Below are 24305 nucleotides of genomic sequence, written 5' to 3'. Positions count from 1 at the left end.
CCTCATCCTGCACTAGTAGACCTCATCCTGCACTAGTAGACCTCATCCTGCACTAGTAGACCTCATCCTGCACTAGTAGACCTCATCCTGCACTAGTAGACCTCATCCTGCACTAGTAGACCTCATCCAGTAGACCTCATCCTACACTAGTAGACCTCATCCTGCACTAGTAGACCTCATCCTATACTAGTAGACCTCATCCTACACCAGTATACCTCATCCTATACTAGTAGACCTCATCCAGTAGACCTCATCCTACACTAGTAGACCTCATCCTACACTAGTAGACCTCATCCTATACTAGTAGACCTCATCCTACACGAGTAGACCTCATCCTATACTAGTAGACCTCATCCTATATTAGTAGACCTCATCCTATAATAGTAGACCTCATCCTATACTAGTAGACCTCATCCTACATTAGTAGACCTCATCCTATAATAGTAGACCTCATCCTATACTAGTAGACCTCATCCTACACTAGTAGACCTCATCCTGCACTAGTAGACCTCATCCTATACTAGTAGACCTCATCCTACACTAGTAGACCTCATCCTACACTAGTAGACCTCATCCTATACTAGTAGACCTCATCCTATACTAGTAGACCTCATCCTACACTAGTAGACCTCATCCTATACTAGTAGACCTCATCCTATACTAGTAGACCTCATTCTACACCAGTATATCTCATCCTATACTAGTAGACCTCGTCCTACACTAGTAGACCTCATCCTACACCAGTATACCTCATCCTATACTAGTAGACCTCATCCAGTAGACCTCATCCTACACTAGTAGACCTCGTCCTACACTAGTAGACCTCGTCCTACACTAGTAGACCTCATCCTGCACTAGTAGACCTCCTCCTACACTAGTAGACCTCATCCTATACTAGTAGACCTCCTCCTATACTAGTAGACCTCATCCTACACTAGTAGACCTCATCCTACACTAGTAGACCTCATCCTATACTAGTAGACCTCATCCTACACGAGTAGACCTCATCCTATACTAGTAGACCTCATCCTATATTAGTAGACCTCATCCTATAATAGTAGACCTCATCCTATACTAGTAGACCTCATCCTACATTAGTAGACCTCATCCTATAATAGTAGACCTCATCCTATACTAGTAGACCTCATCCTACACTAGTAGACCTCATCCTGCACTAGTAGACCTCATCCTATACTAGTAGACCTCATCCTACACTAGTAGACCTCATCCTACACTAGTAGACCTCATCCTATACTAGTAGACCTCATCCTATACTAGTAGACCTCATCCTACACTAGTAGACCTCATCCTATACTAGTAGACCTCATCCTATACTAGTAGACCTCATTCTACACCAGTATATCTCATCCTATACTAGTAGACCTCGTCCTACACTAGTAGACCTCATCCTACACCAGTATACCTCATCCTATACTAGTAGACCTCATCCAGTAGACCTCATCCTACACTAGTAGACCTCGTCCTACACTAGTAGACCTCATCCTACACTAGTAGACCTCATCCTATACTAGTAGACCTCATCCTACACCAGTATATCTCATCCTACACTAGTAGACCTCATCCAGTAGACCTCATCCTACACTAGTAGACCTCATCCTACACTAGTAGACCTCATCCTATACTAGTAGACCTCATCCTACACCAGTATACCTCATCCTATACTAGTAGACCTCATCCAGTAGACCTCATCCTACACGAGTAGACCTCATCCTACACTAGTAGACCTCATCCTGCACTAGTAGACCTCATCCAATACTAGTAGACCTCATCCTATACTAGTAGACCTCATCCTGCACTAGTAGACCTCATCCTACACTAGTAGACCTCATCCTACACTAGTAGACCTCATCCTACACGAGTAGACCTCATCCTACACTAGTAGACCTCATCCTGCACTAGTAGACATCCTATACTAGTAGACCTCATCCTGCACTAGTAGACCTCATCCTATACTAGTAGACCTCATCCTGCACTAGTAGACCTCATCCTATACTAGTAGACCTCATCCTGCACTAGTAGACCTCATCCTATACTAGTAGACCTCATCCTGCACTAGTAGACCTCATCCTACACTAGTAGACCTCATCCTACACTAGTAGACCTCATCCTATACTAGTAGACCTCATCCTGCACTAGTAGACCTCATCCTATACTAGTAGACCTCATCCTACACTAGTAGACCTCATCCTACACGAGTAGACCTCATCCAATACTAGTAGACCTCATCCTGCACGAGTAGACCTCATCCAATACTAGTAGACCTCATCCAATACTAGTAGACCTCATCCTGCACTAGTAGACCTCATCCTATACTAGTAGACCTCATCCTGCACTAGTAGACCTCATCCTATACTAGTAGACCTCATCCTATACTAGTAGACCTCCTCCTATACCAGTAGACCTCATCCTACACTAGTAGACCTCATCCTGCACTAGTAGACCTCATCCTATACTAGTAGACCTCATCCTGCACTAGTAGACCTCATCCAATACTAGTAGACCTCATCCAATACTAGTAGACCTCATCCTACACTAGTAGACCTCATCCTACACTAGTAGACCTCATCCTGCACTAGTAGACCTCATCCTATACTAGTAGACCTCATCCTGCACTAGTAGACCTCATCCAATACTAGTAGACCTCATCCAATACTAGTAGACCTCATCCAATACTAGTAGACCTCATCCTGCACTAGTAGACCTCATCCTGAATGATGTGGGCCTCATGTACAGCTGTACCAAGGCAATATTTTTGGGAACAATACGATTCTCAGCTATAGAGAGCTGCGACAACAACCTTTTAAATCCGTTAAATGTTTTTTAGATGTTTCAGATTTGTTGTGACACAGCTTTAGGTCAATTATTTGTCCACATGAGTGTCATTTTTCTAACACGCTTAGCTTGTTCAAAACACCCTCTTTGCCACAGTAATCTTGTACCTATTGTAGTTCTTGCCACTACAGACCAAAAGGGATTTCAGTGACAATAGAATCTCAATCTGAAATTGATGGGACTGTTGATTTAAAATGGATGCAACTGTGTTTAGATTCACTAACAGTAGAGCATTCAAGGCTTTGTATAATTGTAACATTTTAAATTTAGATTGTTTATCATTCGAAATGTAATTGATTGGTCACCAATACATTATTACCACTTTATAATGCAATATGGGAAAGTTGCTTGAATCAATCATGTATTGTGCGTGTGATCAATTTTAAGGCGGGCTTTTAATTGACGAGCCAATAAGAGGTTATCAGAGGGATAGGGTTAGCCAATGAGAGGCAGGGAGTACGTGGTCGGTTGGAGACGTTAGCTGCGTGGCTGTGAAATCGTTTCAGCTTGCTTCGGTCACGGATGTGGGGAGATAAGGAGCCACCCGGTGGAATATGCAGAAGCGTTAGGGAATAACCTAACTGGATAGGCTCTATCGACAAAAATATATTGAAATATAGGCTAGGTTTTACACTTATTCATATGCCTAGGTCGTTATAATAGCAGTTCTTTTCGTTATTGTTTTTATTTTTATTTTTTTTACTATTGAGAACAAATAATGTCTCAAAGAGTGAGAAGAAACGGGTCTCCGACATCGAGCTGTTTGTCTATGCCAAGCAGCGAAACCGGTGGTGGAGTCGGCGCTACAACTGGCGGCTCGGGAGCTTCGGGAGGCAGTTCAGGAATCAGTGTGTTCAGTCGCCTCCTGCCCATGAAAGCGACGGTTCCGTTCCAGCTGAAACCGCAGATACAGCCCCCCCTGCTGACCAGGTCTGTGCAGGGTACCGCTAGTGGAGGCAACAGCCCCTCGCCCACCAACACCGGGGACGGTAAATTCCACACTAGTGGATGCAGCGCCAGCGAAGCACCTGAAACGCGCACGTCGACGTCATTGAGTCGCAGCCCCACTCGTGCTGTTGTCAACTCATCATCAACAGCTGTTGTTCTGGTCTCCTCGCCAGCCACCACTCCTCTGTCTTCTCTGTCTCCTTCCATCGGCTATGCCTCCGGCGCGGTGGGACAGGCCGGGACAGGGACACCCTCCTCCCCATCCGCTAGAGCCAGCCCTCTCGCCAACACCACCGTGTCGGGTCACTCTGTTGCTGCGTCGGGGTCCAACTTTGCCACATCTCGAGCCGCTCAAACACAATCCCCCCTCGCTCCCGTAGCAGCGTCATCTCCACAACATGTAACTTTCCCAGTGATCTCACCCGGTGCACCTTACGCCAATATTCACACCTACGGATCTAGTAGTTTCATTCGGGGTGTCCCCCCTGTTTACACCGCAGACGGCTCTCCCTGCTACGGCTCCCCCACCCAGCAGCTACCCTGGCCGTCAGACTACCCGATCCTGACGACCGCTCAACAGCTACAGCCTTTCTCGGCTTCTTCTCCGTCTTCGTTCTCTTTGTCATCTTCTGGTGGTCAGCGGGGCAGAGCGGTTCCCGTGGCCGCGCCACAGCGCTGGACCCCCGAACAGAACCGACTGTGTCCTGAGAGAGTCGGCCCCAGCTCGCCAGATGGAGGTAAAGTTTACATCGTTTAAAGCATTTCCGTCGTGAACGGCACTTCATACATTCTCCAAGTTGTGCTGGAGAACTATATATATAACTATATAACTATATTCTGCCTGTACCCAGATACATATTGACAAACACTCTTTTCATGCCACTTCAATAAAGAAGTGACTTTTTCATAGCAGGTTAGGAGACTGAGGTTAAGGTTAGGAAAAGGGTTAAGGTTAGCGAAGATGTTCTCCTAACCTGCTACGAAAATCACTTTGTAGGAAAGTGGTGTGAAAAGAGTGTGTCCCCTTTACATATCTATAACTCCAGTATCCCTGAACATTGTATTGGCACTGACCCTGTATATAGCTACTGACCCTGTATATAGCTACTGACCCTGTATATAGCTACTGACCCTGTATATAGCTACTGACCCTGTATATAACTACTGACCCTGTATATAACTACTGACCCTGTATATAACTACTGACCCTGTATATAGCTACTGACCCTGTATATAGCTACTGACCCTGTATATAACTACTGACCCTGTATATAGATACTGACCCTGTATATAACTACTGACCCTGTATATAGCTACTGACCCTGTATATAACTACTGACCCTGTATATAACTACTGACCCTGTATATAGCTACTGACCCTGTATATAGCTACTGACCCTGTATATAGATACTGACCCTGTATATAACTACTGACCCTGTATATAGTTACTGACCCTGGAACTGTCCCTGTATATATCTACTGACCCTGGAACTGTCCCTGTATATAGCTACTGACCCTGTATATAGCTACTGACCCTGTATATATCTACTGACCCTGTATATATCTACTGACCCTGTATATAGCTACTGACCCTGTATATAACTACTGACCCTGTATATAGCTACTGACCCTGTATATAGCTGCTGACCCTGTATATAACTACTGACCCTGTATATAGCTACTGACCCTGTATATAGCTACTGACCCTGGAACTGACCCTGTATATATCTACTGACCCTGTATATAGCTGCTGACCCTGTATATAGCTACTGACCCTGGAACTGACCCTGTATATATCTACTGACCCTGTATATAGCTACTGACCCTGTATATAGCTACTGACCCTGGAACTGACCCTGTATATAACTACTGACCCTGTATATAGCTACTGACCCTGTATATAGCTACTGACCCTGGAACTGACCCTGTATATAGCTACTGACCCTGTATATAGCTACTGACCCTGTATATAGCTACTGACCCTGTATATAACTACTGACCCTGTATATAGCTACTGACCCTGTATATAACTACTGACCCTGTATATAACTACTGACCCTGTATATAACTACTGACCCTGTATATAGCTACTGACCCTGTATATAGCTACTGACCCTGTATATAACTACTGACCCTGTATATAGATACTGACCCTGTATATAACTACTGACCCTGTATATAGCTACTGACCCTGTATATAACTACTGACCCTGTATATAACTACTGACCCTGTATATAGCTACTGACCCTGTATATAGCTACTGACCCTGTATATAGATACTGACCCTGTATATAACTACTGACCCTGTATATAGTTACTGACCCTGGAACTGTCCCTGTATATATCTACTGACCCTGGAACTGTCCCTGTATATAGCTACTGACCCTGTATATAGCTACTGACCCTGTATATAGCTACTGACCCTGTATATATCTACTGACCCTGTATATATCTACTGACCCTGTATATAGCTACTGACCCTGTACATAACTACTGACCCTGTATATAGCTACTGACCCTGTATATAGCTGCTGACCCTGTATATAACTACTGACCCTGTATATAGCTACTGACCCTGTATATAGCTACTGACCCTGGAACTGACCCTGTATATATCTACTGACCCTGTATATAGCTGCTGACCCTGTATATAGCTACTGACCCTGGAACTGACCCTGTATATATCTACTGACCCTGTATATAGCTACTGACCCTGTATATAGCTACTGACCCTGGAACTGACCCTGTATATAACTACTGACCCTGTATATAGCTACTGACCCTGTATATAGCTACTGACCCTGGAACTGACCCTGTATATAGCTACTGACCCTGTATATAGCTACTGACCCTGTATATAGCTACTGACCCTGTATATAACTACTGACCCTGTATATAACTACTGACCCTGTATATAGCTACTGACCCTGTATATAACTACTGACCCTGTATATAGCTACTGACCCTGGAACTGTCCCTGTATATAACTACTGACCCTGTATATAGCTACTGCCCCTGTATATAGCTACTGACCCTGTATATAACTACTGACCCTGTATATAGCTACTGACCCTGGAACTGTCCCTGTATATAACTACTGACCCTGGAACTGACCCTGTATATAACTACTGACCCTGTATATAACTACTGACCCTGTATATAACTACTGACCCTGTATATAGCTACTGACCCTGTATATAGCTACTGACCCTGTATATAGCTACTGACCCTGTATATAGCTACTGACCCTGTATATAGCTACTGACCCTGTATATAACTACTGACCCTGTATATAACTACTGACCCTGTATATAGCTACTGTCCCTGTATATAGCTACTGACCCTGTATATAGATACTGACCCTGTATATAACTACTGACCCTGTATATAGCTACTGACCCTGGAACTGTCCCTGTATATATCTACTGACCCTGGAACTGTCCCTGTATATAGCTACTGTCCCTGTATATAGCTACTGACCCTGTATATAGCTACTGACCCTGTATATAGCTACTGACCCTGTATATATCTACTGACCCTGTATATATCTACTGACCCTGTATATAGCTACTGACCCTGTATATAACTACTGACCCTGTATATAGCTACTGACCCTGTATATATCTACTGACCCTGTATATAGCTACTGACCCTGTATATATCTACTGACCCTGTATATAGCTACTGACCCTGTATATAGCTGCTGACCCTGTATATAACTACTGACCCTGTATATAGCTACTGACCCTGTATATAGCTACTGACCCTGGAACTGACCCTGTATATATCTACTGACCCTGTATATAGCTGCTGACCCTGTATATAGCTACTGACCCTGTATATAGCTACTGACCCTGGAACTGACCCTGTATATAGATACTGACCCTGTATATAACTACTGACCCTGGAACTGACCCTGTATATAGCTACTGACCCTGTATATAACTACTGACCCTGTATATAGCTACTGACCCTGGATATAGCTACTGACCCTGGAACTGACCCTGTATATAGCTACTGACCCTGTATATAGATACTGACCCTGTATATAGCTACTGACCCTGTATATAACTACTGACCCTGTATATAACTACTGACCCTGTATATAACTACTGACCCTGTATATAGCTACTGACCCTGTATATAGCTACTGACCCTGTATATAGCTACTGACCCTGGAACTGACCCTGTATATAGCTACTGACCCTGTATATAACTACTGACCCTGTATATAGCTACTGACCCTGTATATAGCTACTGACCCTGTATATATCTACTGACCCTGTATATAGCTACTGACCCTGTATATAGCTACTGACCCTGTATATAGCTACTGACCCTGTATATATCTACTGACCCTGTATATAGCTACTGACCCTGTATATAGCTACTGTCCCTGTATATAGCTACTGACCCTGGAACTGACCCTGTATATAGCTACTGACCCTGGAACTGACCCTGTATATAGCTACTGACCCTGTATATAGCTACTGATCCTGTATATAACTACTGACCCTGTATATAGCTACTGACCCTGTATATAGCTACTGACCCTGGAACTGACCCTGTATATAGCTACTGACCCTGTATATAGATACTGACCCTGTATATAACTACTGACCCTGTATATAACTACTGACCCTGTATATAACTACTGACCCTGTATATAGCTACTGACCCTGTATATAACTACTGACCCTGTATATAGCTACTGACCCTGGAACTGTCCCTGTATATAACTACTGACCCTGTATATAGCTACTGCCCCTGTATATAGCTACTGACCCTGTATATAACTACTGACCCTGTATATAACTACTGACCCTGTATATAGCTACTGACCCTGTATATAGCTACTGACCCTGTATATAACTACTGACCCTGTATATAACTACTGGCCCTGGAACTGACCCTGTATATAACTACTGACCCTGTATATAACTACTGACCCTGTATATAGCTACTGACCCTGTATATAACTACTGACCCTGTATATAGCTACTGACCCTGTATATAGCTACTGACCCTGTATATAGCTACTGACCCTGTATATAACTACTGACCCTGTATATAACTACTGACCCTGTATATAGCTACTGACCCTGTATATATCTACTGACCCTGTATATAACTACTGACCCTGAATATAGCTACTGACCCTGAATATAGCTACTGTCCCTGTATATAGCTACTGACCCTGTATATAGCTACTGACCCTGTATATAGCTACTGACCCTGTATATAGCTACTGACCCTGGAACTGTCCCTGTATATAGCTACTGACCCTGGAACTGACCCTGTATATAGCTACTGACCCCGTATATAGTTACTGCCCCTGTATATAGCTACTGACCCTGTATATAGCTACTGACCCTGGAACTGTCCCTGTATATAGCTACTGACCCTGGAACTGTCCCTGTATATATTTACTGACCCTGTATATAGCTACTGACCCTGTATATAGTTACTGCCCCTGTATATAGCTACTGACCCTGTATATAGCTACTGACCCTGGAACTGACCCTGTATATAGCTACTGACCCTGGAACTGACCCTGTATATAGCTACTGACCCTGGAACTGACCCTGTATATAGCTACTGACCCTGTATATAGTTACTGCCCCTGTATATAGCTACTGACCCTGTATATAGCTACTGACCCTGGAACTGTCCCTGTATATAGCTACTGACCCTGGAACTGTCCCTGTATATAGCTACTGACCCTGGAACTGTCCCTGTATATAACTACTGACCCTGTATATAGCTACTGTCCCTGTATATAGCTACTGACCCTGTATATAGCTACTGACCCTGTATATAGCTACTGACCCTGTATATAGCTACTGACCCTGTATGTAGCTACTGACCCTGTATATAGCTACTGACCCTGTATATAACTACTGACCCTGTATATAGCTACTGACCCTGTATATAGCTACTGACCCTGTATATAGCTACTGACCCTGGAACTGTCCCTGTATATAGCTACTGACCCTGTATATAGCTACGGACCCTGTATATAACTACTGACCCTGTATATAGCTACTGACCCTGTATATAGCTACTGACCCTGTATATAGCTACTGACCCTGTATATAGCTACTGACCCTGTATATAGCTACTGACCCTGGATCTATCCCTGTATATAACTACTGACCCTGTATATAGCTACTGTCCCTGGAACTGACCCTGTATATAGCTACTGACCCTGTATATAGCTACTGACCCTGTATATAGCTACTGACCCTGGAACTGTCACTGTATATAGCTACTGACCCTGTATATAACTACTGACCCTGTATATAACTACTGACCCTGTATATAACTACTGACCCTGTATATAACTACTGTCCCTGTATATAGCTACTGACCCTGTATATAGCTACTGACCCTGTATATAACTACTGACCCTGTATATAACTACTGACCCTGTATATAACTACTGTCCCTGTATATAGCTACTGACCCTGTATATAGCTACTGACCCTGTATATAGCTACTGACCCTGTATATAACTACTGACCCTGTATATAGCTACTGACCCTGTATATAACTACTGACCCTGTATGTAGCTACTGACCCTGGAACTGACCCTGTATATACAGTGGGGCAAAAAAGTATTTAGTCAGCCACCAATTGTGCAAGTTCTCCCACTTAAAAAGATGAGAGAGGCCTGTAATTTTCATCATAGGTACACTTCAACCATGACAGACAAAATGAGAAAAAAAAATCCAGAAAATCACATTGTAGGATTTTTTATTAATTTATTTGCAAATTATGGTGGAAAATAAGTATTTGGTTACCTACAAACAAGCAAGATTTCTGGCTCTCACAGACCTGTAACTTCTTCTTTAAGAGGCTCCTCTGTCCTCCACTCGTTACCTGTATTAATGGCACCTGTTTGAGCTTGTTATCAGTATAAAAGACACCTGTCCACAACCTCAAACAGTCACACTCCAAACTCCACTATGGCCAAGACAAAAGAGCTGTCAAAGGACACCAGAAACAAAATTGTAGACCTGCACCAGGCTGGGAAGACTGAATCTGCAATAGGTAAGCAGCTTGGTTTGAAGAAATCAACTGTGGGAGCAATTATTAGGAAATGGAAGACATACAAGACCACTGATAATCTCCCTCGATCTGGGGCTCCACGCAAGATCTCACCCCGTGGGGTCAAAATGATCACAAGAACGGTGAGCAAAAATCCTAGAACCACACAGGGGGACCTAGTGAATGACCTGCAGAGAGCTGGGACCAAAGTAACAAAGCCTACCATCAGTAACATACTACGCCGCTAGGGACTCAAATCCTGCAGTGCGAGACGTGTCCCCCTGCTTAAGCCAGTACATGTCCAGGCCCGTCTGAAGTTTGCTAGAGAGCATTTGGATGATCCAGAAGAAGATTGGGAGAATGTCATATGGTCAGATGAAACCAAAAGAGAAGTTTTTGGTAAAAACTCAATTCGTCGTGTTTGGAGGACAAAGAATGCTGAGTTGCATCCAAAGAACACCATACCTACTGTGAAGCATGGGGGTGGAAACATCATGCTTTGGGGCTGGTTTTCTGCAAAGGGACCAGGACGACTGATCCGTGTAAAGGAAAGAATGAATGGGGCCATGTATCGTGAGATTTTGAGTGAAAACCTCCTTCCATCAGCAAGGGCATTGAAGATGAAACGTGGCTGGGTCTTTCAGCATGACAATGATCCCAAACACACTGCCCGGGCAACGAAGGAATGGCTTCGTAAGAAGCATTTCAAGTTCCTGGAGTGGCCTAGCCAGTCTCCAGATCTCAACCCCATAGAAAATCTTTGGAGGGAGTTGAAAGTCTGTGTTGCCCAGCAACAGCCCCAAAACATCACTGCTCTAGAGGAGATCTGCATGGAGGAATGGGCCAAAATACCAGCAACAGTGTGTGAAAACCTTGTGAAGACTTACAGAAAACGTTTGACCTCTGTCATTGCCAACAAAGGGAATATAACAAGGTATTGAGATAAACTTTTGTTATTGACCAAATACTTTTTTCCACCATAATTTGCAAATAAATTCATTAAAAATCCTACAATGTGATTTTCTGGATTTTTTTTCTCATTTTGTCTGTCATGGTTGAAGTGTACCTATGATGAAAATTACAGGCCTCTCTCATCTTTTTAAGTGGGAGAACTTGCACAATTGGTGGCTGACTAAATACTTTTTTGCCCCACTGTATATAAGGAAGAGAACCTTAGGCCAAGCCCCAGAGCGATAGAGAGAAATACAGTGGATTCATAAAGTATTCAGACCCCTTGACTTTTTCCACATTTTGTTACGTTACAGCCTAATTCTAAAATCGATTAAATTTAATAAAAAATCCTCATCAATCTACACACAATAACTCATAATGACAAACCAAAAACAGGTTTTTAGAAATTGTTGCTAATTTATTATAAATAGAAACAGATTCCTTATTTACAGAAGTATTCAGACCCTTTGCTATGAGACTTGAAATTGAGCTCAGGTGCATCCTGTTTCCATTGATCATCATTGAGATGTTTCTACAACTTGATTGGAGTCCACCTGTGGTAAATTAAATTGATTGGACATGATTTAGAAAGGCACACACCTGTCTATATAAAGGTCCCACAGTTGACAGTGCATGTCAGAGCAAACACCAAACCAAGGAATGGTCAGAAGAGCTCAGAGACAGGATTGTGTCGAGACACAGATCTGGGGAAGGGTACAAAAATATGTCTGCAGCATTGAAGGTCCCCAAGAACACAGTGGCCTCCATCATTCTTCAATGGAAGAAGTTTGGAGCCACCAAGACTCTTCCAAGAGCTGGCCGCCAGGCCAAACTGAGCAATCGGGGGAGAAGGGCCCAGAAGTTCCTCTGTGGACAACTATCGATGTAGGTGATTCAACAACGTACTGAGTAAAGGATCTGAATACTTTTTATAATTATTTTAAATACAAAAAAAAATATTTATAAAAAAAACTTTTTTGCTTTGTCATCATGGGTATTGTGTGTAGATTGAGGTAAAAAACTATTTAACAGTCAGGTTGAATTGAGAGGGTAACTGCCCCATCAGGATGAATTGAGAGGGTAACTGCCCCCTCAGGTTGAATTGAGAGGGTAACAGCCCCATCAGGATGAATTGAGAGGGTAACAGCCCCCTCAGGTTGAATTGAGAGGGTAACTGCCCCGTCAGGTTGAATTGAGAGGGTAACTGCCCCATCAGGTTGAATTGAGAGGGTAACTGCCCCGTCAGGTTGAATTGAGAGGGTAACTGCCCCGTCAGGTTGAATTGAGAGGGTAACTGCCCCGTCAGGTTGAATTGAGAGGGTAACTGCCCCGTCAGGTTGAATTGAGAGGGTAACTGCCCCGTCAGGTTGAATTGAGAGGGTAACTGCCCCGTCAGGTTGAATTGAATTGGTAACTGCCCCGTCAGGTTGAATTGAGAGGGTAACTACCCCATCAGGTTGAATTGAGAGGGTAACTGCCCCATCAGGTTGAATTGAGAGGGTAACTGCCCCATCAGGTTGAATTGAATTGGTAACTGCCCCGTCAGGTTGAATTGAGAGGGTAACTGCCCCATCAGGTTGAATTGAGAGGGTAACTGCCCCGTCAGGTTGAATTGAGAGGGTAACTGCCCCGTCAGGTTGAATTGAGAGGTTAACTGCCCCATCAGGTTGAATTGAGAGGGTAACTGCCCCGTCAGGTTGAATTGAGAGGGTAACTGCCCCGTCAGGTTGAATTGAGAGGGTAACTGCCCCATCAGGTTGAATTGAGAGGGTAACTGCCCCGTCAGGTTGAATTGAGAGGGTAACTGCCCCGTCAGGTTGAATTGAGAGGGTAACTGCCCCGTCAGGTTGAATTGAGAGGGTAACTGCCCCGTCAGGTTGAATTGAATTGGTAACTGCCCCGTCAGGTTGAATTGAGAGGGTAACTGCCCCCTCAGGTTGAATTGAGAGGGTAACTGCCCCCTCAGGTTGAATTGAGAGGGTAACTGCCCCGTCAGGTTGAATTGAGAGGGTAACTGCCCCGTCAGGTTGAATTGAGAGGGTAACTGCCCCGTCAGGTTGAATTGAGAGGGTAACTGCCCCGTCAGGTTGAATTGAGAGGGTAACTGCCCCGTCAGGTTGAATTGAGAGGGTAACTGCCCCCTCAGGTTGAATTGAGAGGGTAACTGCCCCCTCAGGTTGAATTGAGAGGGTAACTGCCCCGTCAGGTTGAATTGAGAGGGTAACTGCCCCGTAACTGCCCCGTCAGGTTGAATTGAGAGGGTAACTGCCCCGTCAGGTTGAATTGAGAGGGTAACTGCCCCGTCAGGTTGAATTGAGAGGGTAACTGCCCCGTCAGGTTGAATTGAATGGGTAACTGCCCCGTCAGGTTGAATTGAGAGGGTAACTGCCCCATCAGGTTGAATTGAGAGGGTAACTGCCCCATCAGGTTGAATTGAGAGGGTAACTGCCCCGTCAGGTTGAATTGAGAGGGTAACTGCCCCGTCAGGTTGAATTGAGAGGGTAACTGCCCCGTCAGGTTGAATTGAGAGGGTAACTGCCCCGTCAGGTTGAATTGAGAGGGTAACTGCCCCGTCAGGTTGAATTGAGAGGGTAACTGCCCCGTCAGGTTGAATTGAGAGGGTAACTGCCCCGTCAGGTTGAATTGAATGGGTAACTGCCCCGTCAGGTTGAATTGAGATGGTAACTGCCCCCTCAGGTTGAATTGAGAGGGTAACTGCCCCGTCAGGTTGAATTGAGAGGGTAAGTGCCCCGTCAGGTTGAATTGAGAGGGTAACTGCCCCCTCAGGTTGAATTGAGAGGGTAACTGCCCCGTCAGGTTGAATTGAGAGGGTAACTGCCCCGTCAGGTTGAATTGAGAGTGTAACTGCCCCGTCAGTGATTCATCACATTGTTTTGACATTTCAACATTCATTAATTGGAGACATTCATTAGAACAAATAAGATATTTAACATAGCAAAAAAGGCAATTCGCTACATATACAGATAAATCAAATACATTTTTATTTGTCACATGCTAACTAGGCTAGCTGAGTAGGTTCTATCTGCGGACCGCAAACTAGGGGGTGCGGCGTTTAGTGACGATCGCCCACACACCCTGCCCACCATGTAGTGCCAAGCAAGAGTTGGGTTCATTAGCGTCTGGCTTCAGCAGATATGTGTACTAGCTAGCTAGGCTAAAAACGAAAGATGTACTGTCACAGCGGCTAGTGCGCTAGTAGTCTGAATGCCCTTTAGCTAGCTTGCTAGCCGCTAACCACTAGCTAGCACGCTAGCAGCATTAGCTGACTAATCCTTGAGTAAACAATTCTGGGCAGCAATTCTGTTGAGAGCAGTAGCAACGCTGTCAAAAAAGCCACGGTAGCAAGGATTATCTACACCTACTGAGCAGCTCGTGTTATAGACAGAAACGTGCTACATGGCAGACCAATCAGAACTCATCTCTCGGCATGTCCAGCCATTATTGCAGCTAGCGGGAAGGTTCCTGTTTTTTTCCCGTGGCTAAACCGACTAGGCTCGTAATTTAACTGTTTTATTCATATTTACCAATGGCGTACAAGTTTGTTATTTAGGCCCATGAAAGTTCACCTGTTCCAGAAGGCATTTATGCAAAAAAATAAACAAATTTTGATTTAATAAAATCAAAAAAAGTGACGTGCGACATAGGCCTAGCTTCCTGACGCGTATAATATAATAATATATAATAACAGATCAGCTATTTTGGAAAAACATATGTATTAGTTAATGTACAGACAAAATGAAAATCGTCCGTCCAGATCTGGCTCCACTAAATCATCCGTCCAGATCTGGCTCCACTAAATCATCCGTCCAGATCTGGCTCCACTAAATCATCCGTCCAGATCTGGCTCCACTAAATCATCCGTCCAGATCTGGCTCCACTAAATCATCCGTCCAGATCTGGCTCCACTAAATCATCCGTCCAGATCTGGCTCCACTAAATCATCCGTCCAGATCTGGCGCCACTAAATCATCCGTCCAGATCTGGCTCCACTAAATCATCCGTCCAGATCTGGCTCCACTAACTCGTCCAGTTGAGCAGTGACTCTCCCTGCCGCTCAACATCCACTCGAGAGCTTCCCCCCGGCGGGTCCGTTCAGGTGTGCTATCCTATCAGTCCCCTTTGACCTCGAGAGTTATGGCTGCCTCTACCTGACTGGCAGGAACTGTCTGGCCAGAGAAAAGAGACTCATTTCTGTCTGGCAGTAACTGTCTGGCCAGAGAAAAGAGACTCATTTCTGACTGGCGGTAACTGTCTGGCCAGAGAAAAGAGACTCATTTCTGACTGGCGGGAACTGTCTGGCCAGAGAAAAGAGACTCATTTCTGACTGGCGGTAACTGTCTGGCCAGAGAAAAGAGACTCATTTCTGACTGGCGGTAACTGTCTGGCCAGAGAAAAGAGACTCATTTCTGACTGGCGGTAACTGTCTGGCCAGAGAAAAGAGACTAATTTCTGTCTGGCAGTAACTGTCTGGCCAGAGAAAAGAGACTAATTTCTGTCTGGCAGGAACTGTCTGGCCAGAGAAAAGAGACTCATTTCTGACTGGCAGGAACTGTCTGGCCAGAGAAAAGAGACTCATTTCTGACTGGCAGGAACTGTCTAGCCAGAGAAAAGAGACTCATTTCTGTCTGGCAGTAACTGTCTGGCCAGAGAAAAGAGACTCATTTCTGACTGGCAGGAACTGTTTGGCCAGAGAAAAGAGACTCATTTCTGACTGGTGGTAACTGTCTGGCCAGAGAAAAGAGACTCATTTCTGACTGGCAGGAACTGTCTGGCCAGAGAAAAGAGTCTCATTTCTGACTGGCAGGAACTGTCTGGCCAGAGAAAAGAGACTCATTTCTGACTGGCGGCAACTGTCTGGCCAGAGAAAAGAGACTAATTTCTGACTGGCAGGAACTGTCTGGCCAGAGAAAAGAGACTCATTTCTGACTGGCGGCAACTGTCTGGCCAGAGAAAAGAGACTCATTTCTGACTGGCAGTAACTGTCTGGCCAGAGAAAAGAGACTCATTTCTGACTGGCAGTAACTGTCTGGCCAGAGAAAAGAGACTCATTTCTGACTGGCAGTAACTGTCTGGCCAGAGAAAAGAGACTCATTTCTGACTGGCGGTAACTGTCTGGCCAGAGAAAAGAGACTCATTTCTGACTGGCGGGAACTGTCTGGCCAGAGAAAAGAGACTCATTTCTGACTGGCAAGATGTTCAAGAAGTTGAAGTTAGACCCGAATCATGTCCTGTTTCAGTAGTCGTGTGCGTTAATCAAACGCTCGAACTGTTTGTGACTATTTAAATTGTGTACGGGCTCCGTTTTATCAGGAACTAATCCTTCTGAGGCCACCTAGGTCACCAAGGCAGTCTGAATAGGAACTATCTGGCTGGTTCAGAGGTTTCAGAGTCGGGAAATGTACTATACTGGGTTTATATTTCATGATTAGTTGGGGATTATTTTAATACTCTCCAGCCTTTGGAGATTGTGGTAATTGGTTCTAGAAAGGAAAGCAGTCAGGAGTGACTGATCATGAGGGCGATTCAGCACACTCTCTGGTCTGGGGTTATCCAGAGGTACTGGGAGAGAGAGAGAACGGCAGGAGAGATGGGGAGGGAGAGAGAACAGCAGGGGAGACGGGGAGGGAGAGAGAACAGCAGGAGAGATGGGGAGGGAGAGAGAACAGCAGGGGAGATGGGGAGGGAGAGAGAACAGCAGGGGAGACGGGGAGGGAGAGAGAACAGCAGGAGAGAAAGAGCGAGGGGGACAGAGAGATTAGGAAAATAGCAGGAGAGATAGAGAACAGCAGGGGAGATGGGGAGGGAGAGAGAACAGCAGGGGAGATGGGGAGAGAGAGAGAACAGCAGGGGAGATGGGGAGGGAGAGAGAACAGCAGGGGAGATGGGGAGGGAGAGAGAACAGCAGGGGAGATGGGGAGGGAGAGAGAACAGCAGGGGAGATGGGGAGAGAGAGAGAACAGCAGGGGAGATGGGGAGGGAGAGAGAACAGCAGGGGAGATGGGGAGGGAGAGAGAACAGCAGGGGAGATGGGGAGGGAGACTGAACAGCAGGGGAGATGGGGAGGGAGAGAGAACAGCAGGGGAGATGGGGAGGGAGAGAGAACAGCAGGGGAGATGGGGAGGGAGAGAGAACAGCAGGGGAGATGGGGAGAGAGAGAGAACAGCAGGGGAGATGGGGAGGGAGAGAGAACAGCAGGGGAGATGGGGAGGGAGAGAGAACAGCAGGGGAGATGAGGAGGGAGAGAGAACAGCAGGGGAGATGAGGAGGGAGAGAGAACAGCAGGGGAGATGGGGAGAGAGAGAGAACAGCAGGGGAGATGGGGAGGGAGCGAGAACAGCAGGGGAGATGGGGAGGGGGAGAGAACAGCAGGGGAGATGGGGAGGGAGAGAGAACAGCAGGGGAGATGGGGAGGGGGAGAGAACAGCAGGGGAGATGGGGAGGGAGAGAGAACAGCAGGGGAGATGGGGAGGGAGAGAGAACAGCAGGGGAGATGGGGAGGGAGAGAGAACAGCAGGGGAGATGGGGAGGGAGAGAGAACAGCAGGGGAGATGGGGAGGGAGAGAGAACAGCAGGGGAGATGGGGAGGGAGAGAGAACAGCAGGGGAGATGGGGAGGGAGAGAGAACAGCAGGGGAGATGGGGAGGGAGAGAGAACAGCAGGGGAGATGAGGAGGGAGAGAGAACAGCAGGCGAGATGGGGAGGGAGAGAGAACAGCAGGGGAGATGGGGAGGGAGAGAGAACAGCAGGGGAGATGGGGAGGGAGAGAGAACAGCAGGGGAGATGGGGAGGGAGAGAGAACAGCAGGGGAGATGAGGAGGGAGAGAGAACAGCAGGCGAGATGGGGAGGGAGAGAGAACAGCAGGGGAGATGGGGAGGGAGAGAGAACAGCAGGGGAGATGGGGAGGGAGAGAGAACAGCAGGGGAGATGGGGAGGGAGAGAGAACATCAGGGGAGATGGGGAGGGAGACTGAACAGCAGGGGAGATGGGGAGGGAGAGAGAACATCAGGGGAGATGGGGAGGGAGAGAGAACAGCAGGGGAGATGGGGAGGGAGACTGAACAGCAGGGGAGATGGGGAGGGAGAGAGAACATCAGGGGAGATGGGGAGGGAGAGAGAACAGCAGGGGAGATGGGGAGGGAGAGAGAACAGCAGGGGAGATGGGGAGGGAGCGAGAACAGCAGGGGAGATGGGGAGGGAGAGAGAACAGCAGGGGAGATGGGGAGGGAGAGAGAACAGCAGGGGAGATGGGGAGGGAGAGAGAACAGCAGGGGAGATGGGGAGGGAGAGAGAACAGCAGGGGAGATGGGGAGGGAGAGAGAACAGCAGGGGAGATGGGGAGGGAGAGAGAACAGCAGGGGAGATGGGGAGGGGGAGAGAACAGCAGGGGAGATGGGGAGGGAGAGAGAACAGCAGGGGAGATGGGGAGGGAGAGAGAACAGCAGGGGAGATGGGGAGGGAGAGAGAACAGCAGGGGAGATGGGGAGGGGGAGAGAACAGCAGGGGAGATGGGGAGGGAGAGAGAACAGCAGGGGAGATGGGGAGGGAGAGAGAACAGCAGGGGAGATGGGGAGGGGGAGAGAACAGCAGGGGAGATGGGGAGGGAGAGAGAACAGCAGGGGAGATGGGGAGGGGGAGAGAACAGCAGGGGAGATGGGGAGGGTGAGAGAACAGTAGGGGAGATGGGGAGGGAGAGAGAACAGCAGGGGAGATGGGGAGGGAGAGAGAACAGCAGGGGAGATGGGGAGGGAGAGAGAACAGCAGGGGAGATGGGGAGGGAGAGAGAACAGCAGGGGAGATGGGGAGGGAGAGAGAACAGCAGGGGAGTTGGGGAGGGAGAGAGAACAGCAGGGGAGATGGGGAGGGTGAGAGAACAGCAGGGGAGATGGGGAGGGAGAGAGAACAGCAGGGGAGATGGGGAGGGAGAGAGAACAGCAGGGGAGACGGGGAGGGAGAGAGAACAGCAGGGGAGACGGGGAGGGAGAGAGAACAGCAGGGGAGACGGGGAGGGAGAGAGAACAGCAGGGGAGATGGGGAGGGAGAGAGAACAGCAGGGGAGACGGGGAGGGAGATAGAACAGCAGGGGAGACGGGGAGGGAGAGAGAACAGCAGGGGAGACGGGGAGGGAGAGAGAACAGCAGGGGAGACGGGGAGGGAGAGAGAACAGCAGGGGAGATGGGGAGGGAGAGAGAACAGCAGGGGAGATGGGGAGGGAGAGAGAACAGCAGGGGAGATGGGGAGGGAGAGAGAACAGCAGGGGAGACGGGGAGGGAGAGAGAACAGCAGGGGAGATGGGGAGGGAGAGAGAACAGCAGGGGAGACGGGGAGGGAGAGAGAACAGCAGGGGAGACGGGGAGGGAGAGAGAACAGCAGGGGAGAGAGTTGAGGAAATGAGCTTCCACAAATATAGATTTAGACTAAATAAATAAACTGATAATAATAATAATAATAATAATAATAAAATGATAAACTTGTGACAGACGGATGACAGAGAACAACCCATTAGAGAGCTGGCCACCCCCGTAGAGAACACCCCATTAGAGAGCTGGCCACCCCCGTAGAGAACAACCCATTAGAGAGCTGGCCACCCCCGTAGAGAACTACCCATTAGAGAGCTGGCCACCCCCGTAGAGAACAACCCATTAGAGAGCTGGCCACCCCCGTAGAGAACACCCCATTAGAGAGCTGGCCACCCCCATAGAGAACACCCCATTAGAGAGCTGGCCACCCCCGTAGAGAACACCCCATTAGAGAGCAGGCCACCCCCGTAGAGAACACCCCATTAGAGAGCTGGCCACCCCCATAGTGAACTACCCATTAGAGAGCTGGCCACCCCCGTAGAGAACTACCCATTAGAGAGCTGGCCACCCCCATAGAGAACAACCCATTAGAGAGCTGGCCACCCCCGTAGAGAACTACCCATTAGAGAGCTGGCCACCCCCGTAGAGAACAACCCATTAGAGAGCTGGCCACCCACGTAGAGAACAACCCATTAGAGAGCTGGCCACCCCCGCAGAGAACAACCCATTAGAGAGCTGGCCACCCCCACAGAGAACAACCCATTAGAGAGCTGGCCACCCCCGCAGAGAACAACCCATTAGAGAGCTGGCCACCCCCATAGAGAACAACCCATTAGAGAGCTGGCCACCCCTGTAGAGAACAACCCATTAGAGAGCTGGCCACCCCTGTAGAGAACAACCCATTAGAGAGCTGGCCACCCCCACAGAGAACAACCCATTAGAGAGCTGGCCACCCCCATAGAGAACAACCCATTAGAGAGCTGGCCACCCCCATAGAGAACAACCCATTAGAGAGCAGGCCACCCCTGTAGAGAACAACCCATTAGAGAGCTGGCCACCCCCGTAGAGAACAACCCATTAGAGAGCATGCCACCCCCGTAGAGAACAACCCATTAGAGAGCTGGCCACCCCCGTAGAGAACAACCCATTAGAGAGCTGGCCACCCCCGTAGAGAACAACCCATTAGAGAGCAGGCCACCCCCACAGAGAACAACCCATTAGAGAGTTGGCCACCCCCACAGAGAACAACCCATTAGAGAGTTGGCCACCCCTGTAGAGAACAACCCATTAGAGAGCAGGCCACCCCCACAGAGAACAACCCATTAGAGAGTTGGCCACCCCCACAGAGAACAACCCATTAGAGAGCAGGCCACCCCTGTAGAGAACAACCCATTAGAGAGCTGGCCACCCCCGTAGAGAACAACCCATTAGAGAGCAGGCCACCCCCGTAGAGAACAACCCATTAGAGAGCTGGCCACCCCCACAGAGAACAACCCATTAGAGAGCTGGTCACCCCCACAGAGAACAACCCATTAGAGAGCTGGCCACCCCCGTAGAGAACTACCCATTAGAGAGCTGGCCACCCCCGTAGAGAACTACCCATTAGAGAGCTGGCCACCCCCGTAGAGAACAACCCATTAGAGAGCAGGCCACCCCTGTAGAGAACAACACATTAGAGAGCTGGCCACCCCCGTAGAGAACAACCCATTAGAGAGCAGGCCACCCCGTAGAGAACAAACCATTAGAGAGCTGGCCACCCCCATAGAGAACTACCCATTAGAGAGCTGGCCACCCCCGTAGAGAACAACCCATTAGAGAGCAGGCCACCCCCACAGAGAACAACCCATTACAGAGTTTGCCACCCCCACAGAGAACAACCCATTAGAGAGTTGGCCACCCCCACAGAGAACAACCCATTAGAGAGCTGGCCACCCCCACAGAGAACAACCCATTATAGAGCTGGCCACCCCCGTAGAGAACAACCCATTATAGAGCTGGCCACCCCCGTAGAGAACAAACCATTAGAGAGTTGGCCACCCCCATAGAGAACAACCCATTAGAGAGCAGGCCACCCCCATAGAGAACAACCCATTAGAGAGCAGGCCACCCCCATAGAGAACAACCCATTAGAGAGCAGGCCACCCCCATAGAGAACAACCCATTAGAGAGCTGACCACCCCCACAGAGAACAACCCATTAGAGAGCTGGCCACCCCCGTAGAGAACAACCCATTAGAGAGTTGGCCACCCCCGTAGAGAACAACCCATTAGAGAGCTGGCCACCCCCATAGAGAACAGCCCATTAGAGAGCTGGCCACCCCCATAGAGAACAACCCATTAGAGAGCTGGCCACCCCCACAGAGAGTTGGCCACCCCCACAGAGAACAACCCATTAGAGAGCAGGCCACCCCCACAGAGAACAACCCATTAGAGAGCTGGCCACCCCCACAGAGAACAACCCATTAGAGAGCTGGCCACCCCCATAGAGAGCTGGCCACCCCCGCTGAGAACAACCCATTAGAGAGCTGGTCACCCCCATAGAGAACAACCCATTAGAGAGCTGGCCACCCCCACAGAGAACAACCCATTAGAGAGCTGGCCACCCCGTAGAGAACAACCCATTAGAGAGCTGGCCACCCCCACAGAGAACAACCCATTAGAGAGCTGGCCACCCCCGTAGAGAACAACCCATTAGAGAGTTGGCCACCCCCGTAGAGAACTACCCATTAGAGAGCTGGTCACCCCCGTAGAGAACTACCCATTAGAGAGTTGGCCACCCCCATAGAGAACAACCCATTAGAGAGCTGGCCACCCCCATAGAGAACAACCCATTAGAGAGCTGGCCACCCCCATAGAGAACAACCCATTAGAGAGCAGGCCACCCCCGTAGAGAACAACCCATTAGAGAGCTGGCCACCCCCGTAGAGAACAACCCATTAGAGAGCTGGCCACCCCCACAGAGGACAACCCATTAGAGAGCTGGCCACCCCCACAGAGAACAACCCATTATAGAGCTGGCCACCCCCGTAGAGAACAACCCATTAGAGAGCAGGCCACCCCCGTAGAGAACAACCCATTACAGAGCAGGCCACCCCCGTAGAGAACAACCCATTAGAGAGTTGGCCACCCCCACAGAGAACAACCCATTAGAGAGCTGGCCACCCCCACAGAGAACAACCCATTAGAGAGCTGGCCACCCCCGTAGAGAACAACCCATTAGAGAGCTGGCCACCCCCGTAGAGAACAACCCATTATAGAGCTGGCCACCCCCGTAGAGAACAAACCATTAGAGAGTTGGCCACCCCCATAGAGAACAACCCATTAGAGAGCAGGCCACCCCCATAGAGAACAACCCATTAGAGAGCAGGCCACCCCCATAGAGAACAACCCATTAGAGAGCAGGCCACCCCCATAGAGAACAACCCATTAGAGAGCTGGCCACCCCCACAGAGAACAACCCATTAGAGAGCTGGCCACCCCCGTAGAGAACAACCCATTAGAGAGTTGGCCACCCCCGTAGAGAACAACCCATTAGAGAGCTGGCCACCCCCATAGAGAACAACCCATTAGAGAGCTGGCCACCCCCATAGAGAACAACCCATTAGAGAGCTGGCCACCCCCACAGAGAGTTGGCCACCCCCACAGAGAACAACCCATTAGAGAGCAGGCCACCCCCACAGAGAACAACCCATTAGAGAGCTGGCCACCCCCATAGAGAGCTGGCCACCCCCGCTGAGAACAACCCATTAGAGAGCTGGTCACCCCCATAGAGAACAACCCATTAGAGAGCTGGCCACCCCCACAGAGAACAACCCATTAGAGAGCTGGCCACCCCGTAGAGAACAACCCATTAGAGAGCTGGCCACCCCCACAGAGAACAACCCATTAGAGAGCTGGCCACCCCCGTAGAGAACAACCCATTAGAGAGTTGGCCACCCCCGTAGAGAACAACCCATTAGAGAGTTGGCCACCCCCGTAGAGAACTACCCATTAGAGAGCTGGTCACCCCCGTAGAGAACTACCCATTAGAGAGCTGGTCACCCCTGTAGAGAACAACCCATTAGAGAGCTGGCCACCCCCATAGAGAACAACCCATTAGAGAGCAGGCCACCCCCGTAGAGAACAACCCATTAGAGAGCTGGCCACCCCCGTAGAGAACAACCCATTAGAGAGCTGGCCACCCC

At 48.3% G+C, this 24305-nt stretch overlaps 1 protein-coding gene across 1 annotated transcript in view; it reads left to right on the top strand.

The window, feature by feature from the left end:
- Nucleotides 1–3363: 3363 nt before the first annotated feature.
- Nucleotides 3364–24305, top strand: part of fam117bb (family with sequence similarity 117 member Bb) — a 198547-nt gene continuing 177605 nt past the window's right edge. The window contains exon 1 of the mRNA XM_055871899.1: nt 3364–4538. Within this exon, the coding sequence (XP_055727874.1) occupies nt 3572–4538 (967 nt within the window). The 5' untranslated portion in view covers nt 3364–3571. The remainder of the gene's footprint in view (nt 4539–24305) is intronic.

Source organism: Salvelinus fontinalis, chromosome 19 (assembly GCF_029448725.1).
Source record: "Salvelinus fontinalis isolate EN_2023a chromosome 19, ASM2944872v1, whole genome shotgun sequence".
NCBI classification, from domain to species: Eukaryota; Metazoa; Chordata; class Actinopteri; order Salmoniformes; family Salmonidae; genus Salvelinus; species Salvelinus fontinalis.
Note: the sequence above shows the minus strand (reverse complement) of the source record. Positions and strands in the feature narration are given on the sequence as shown.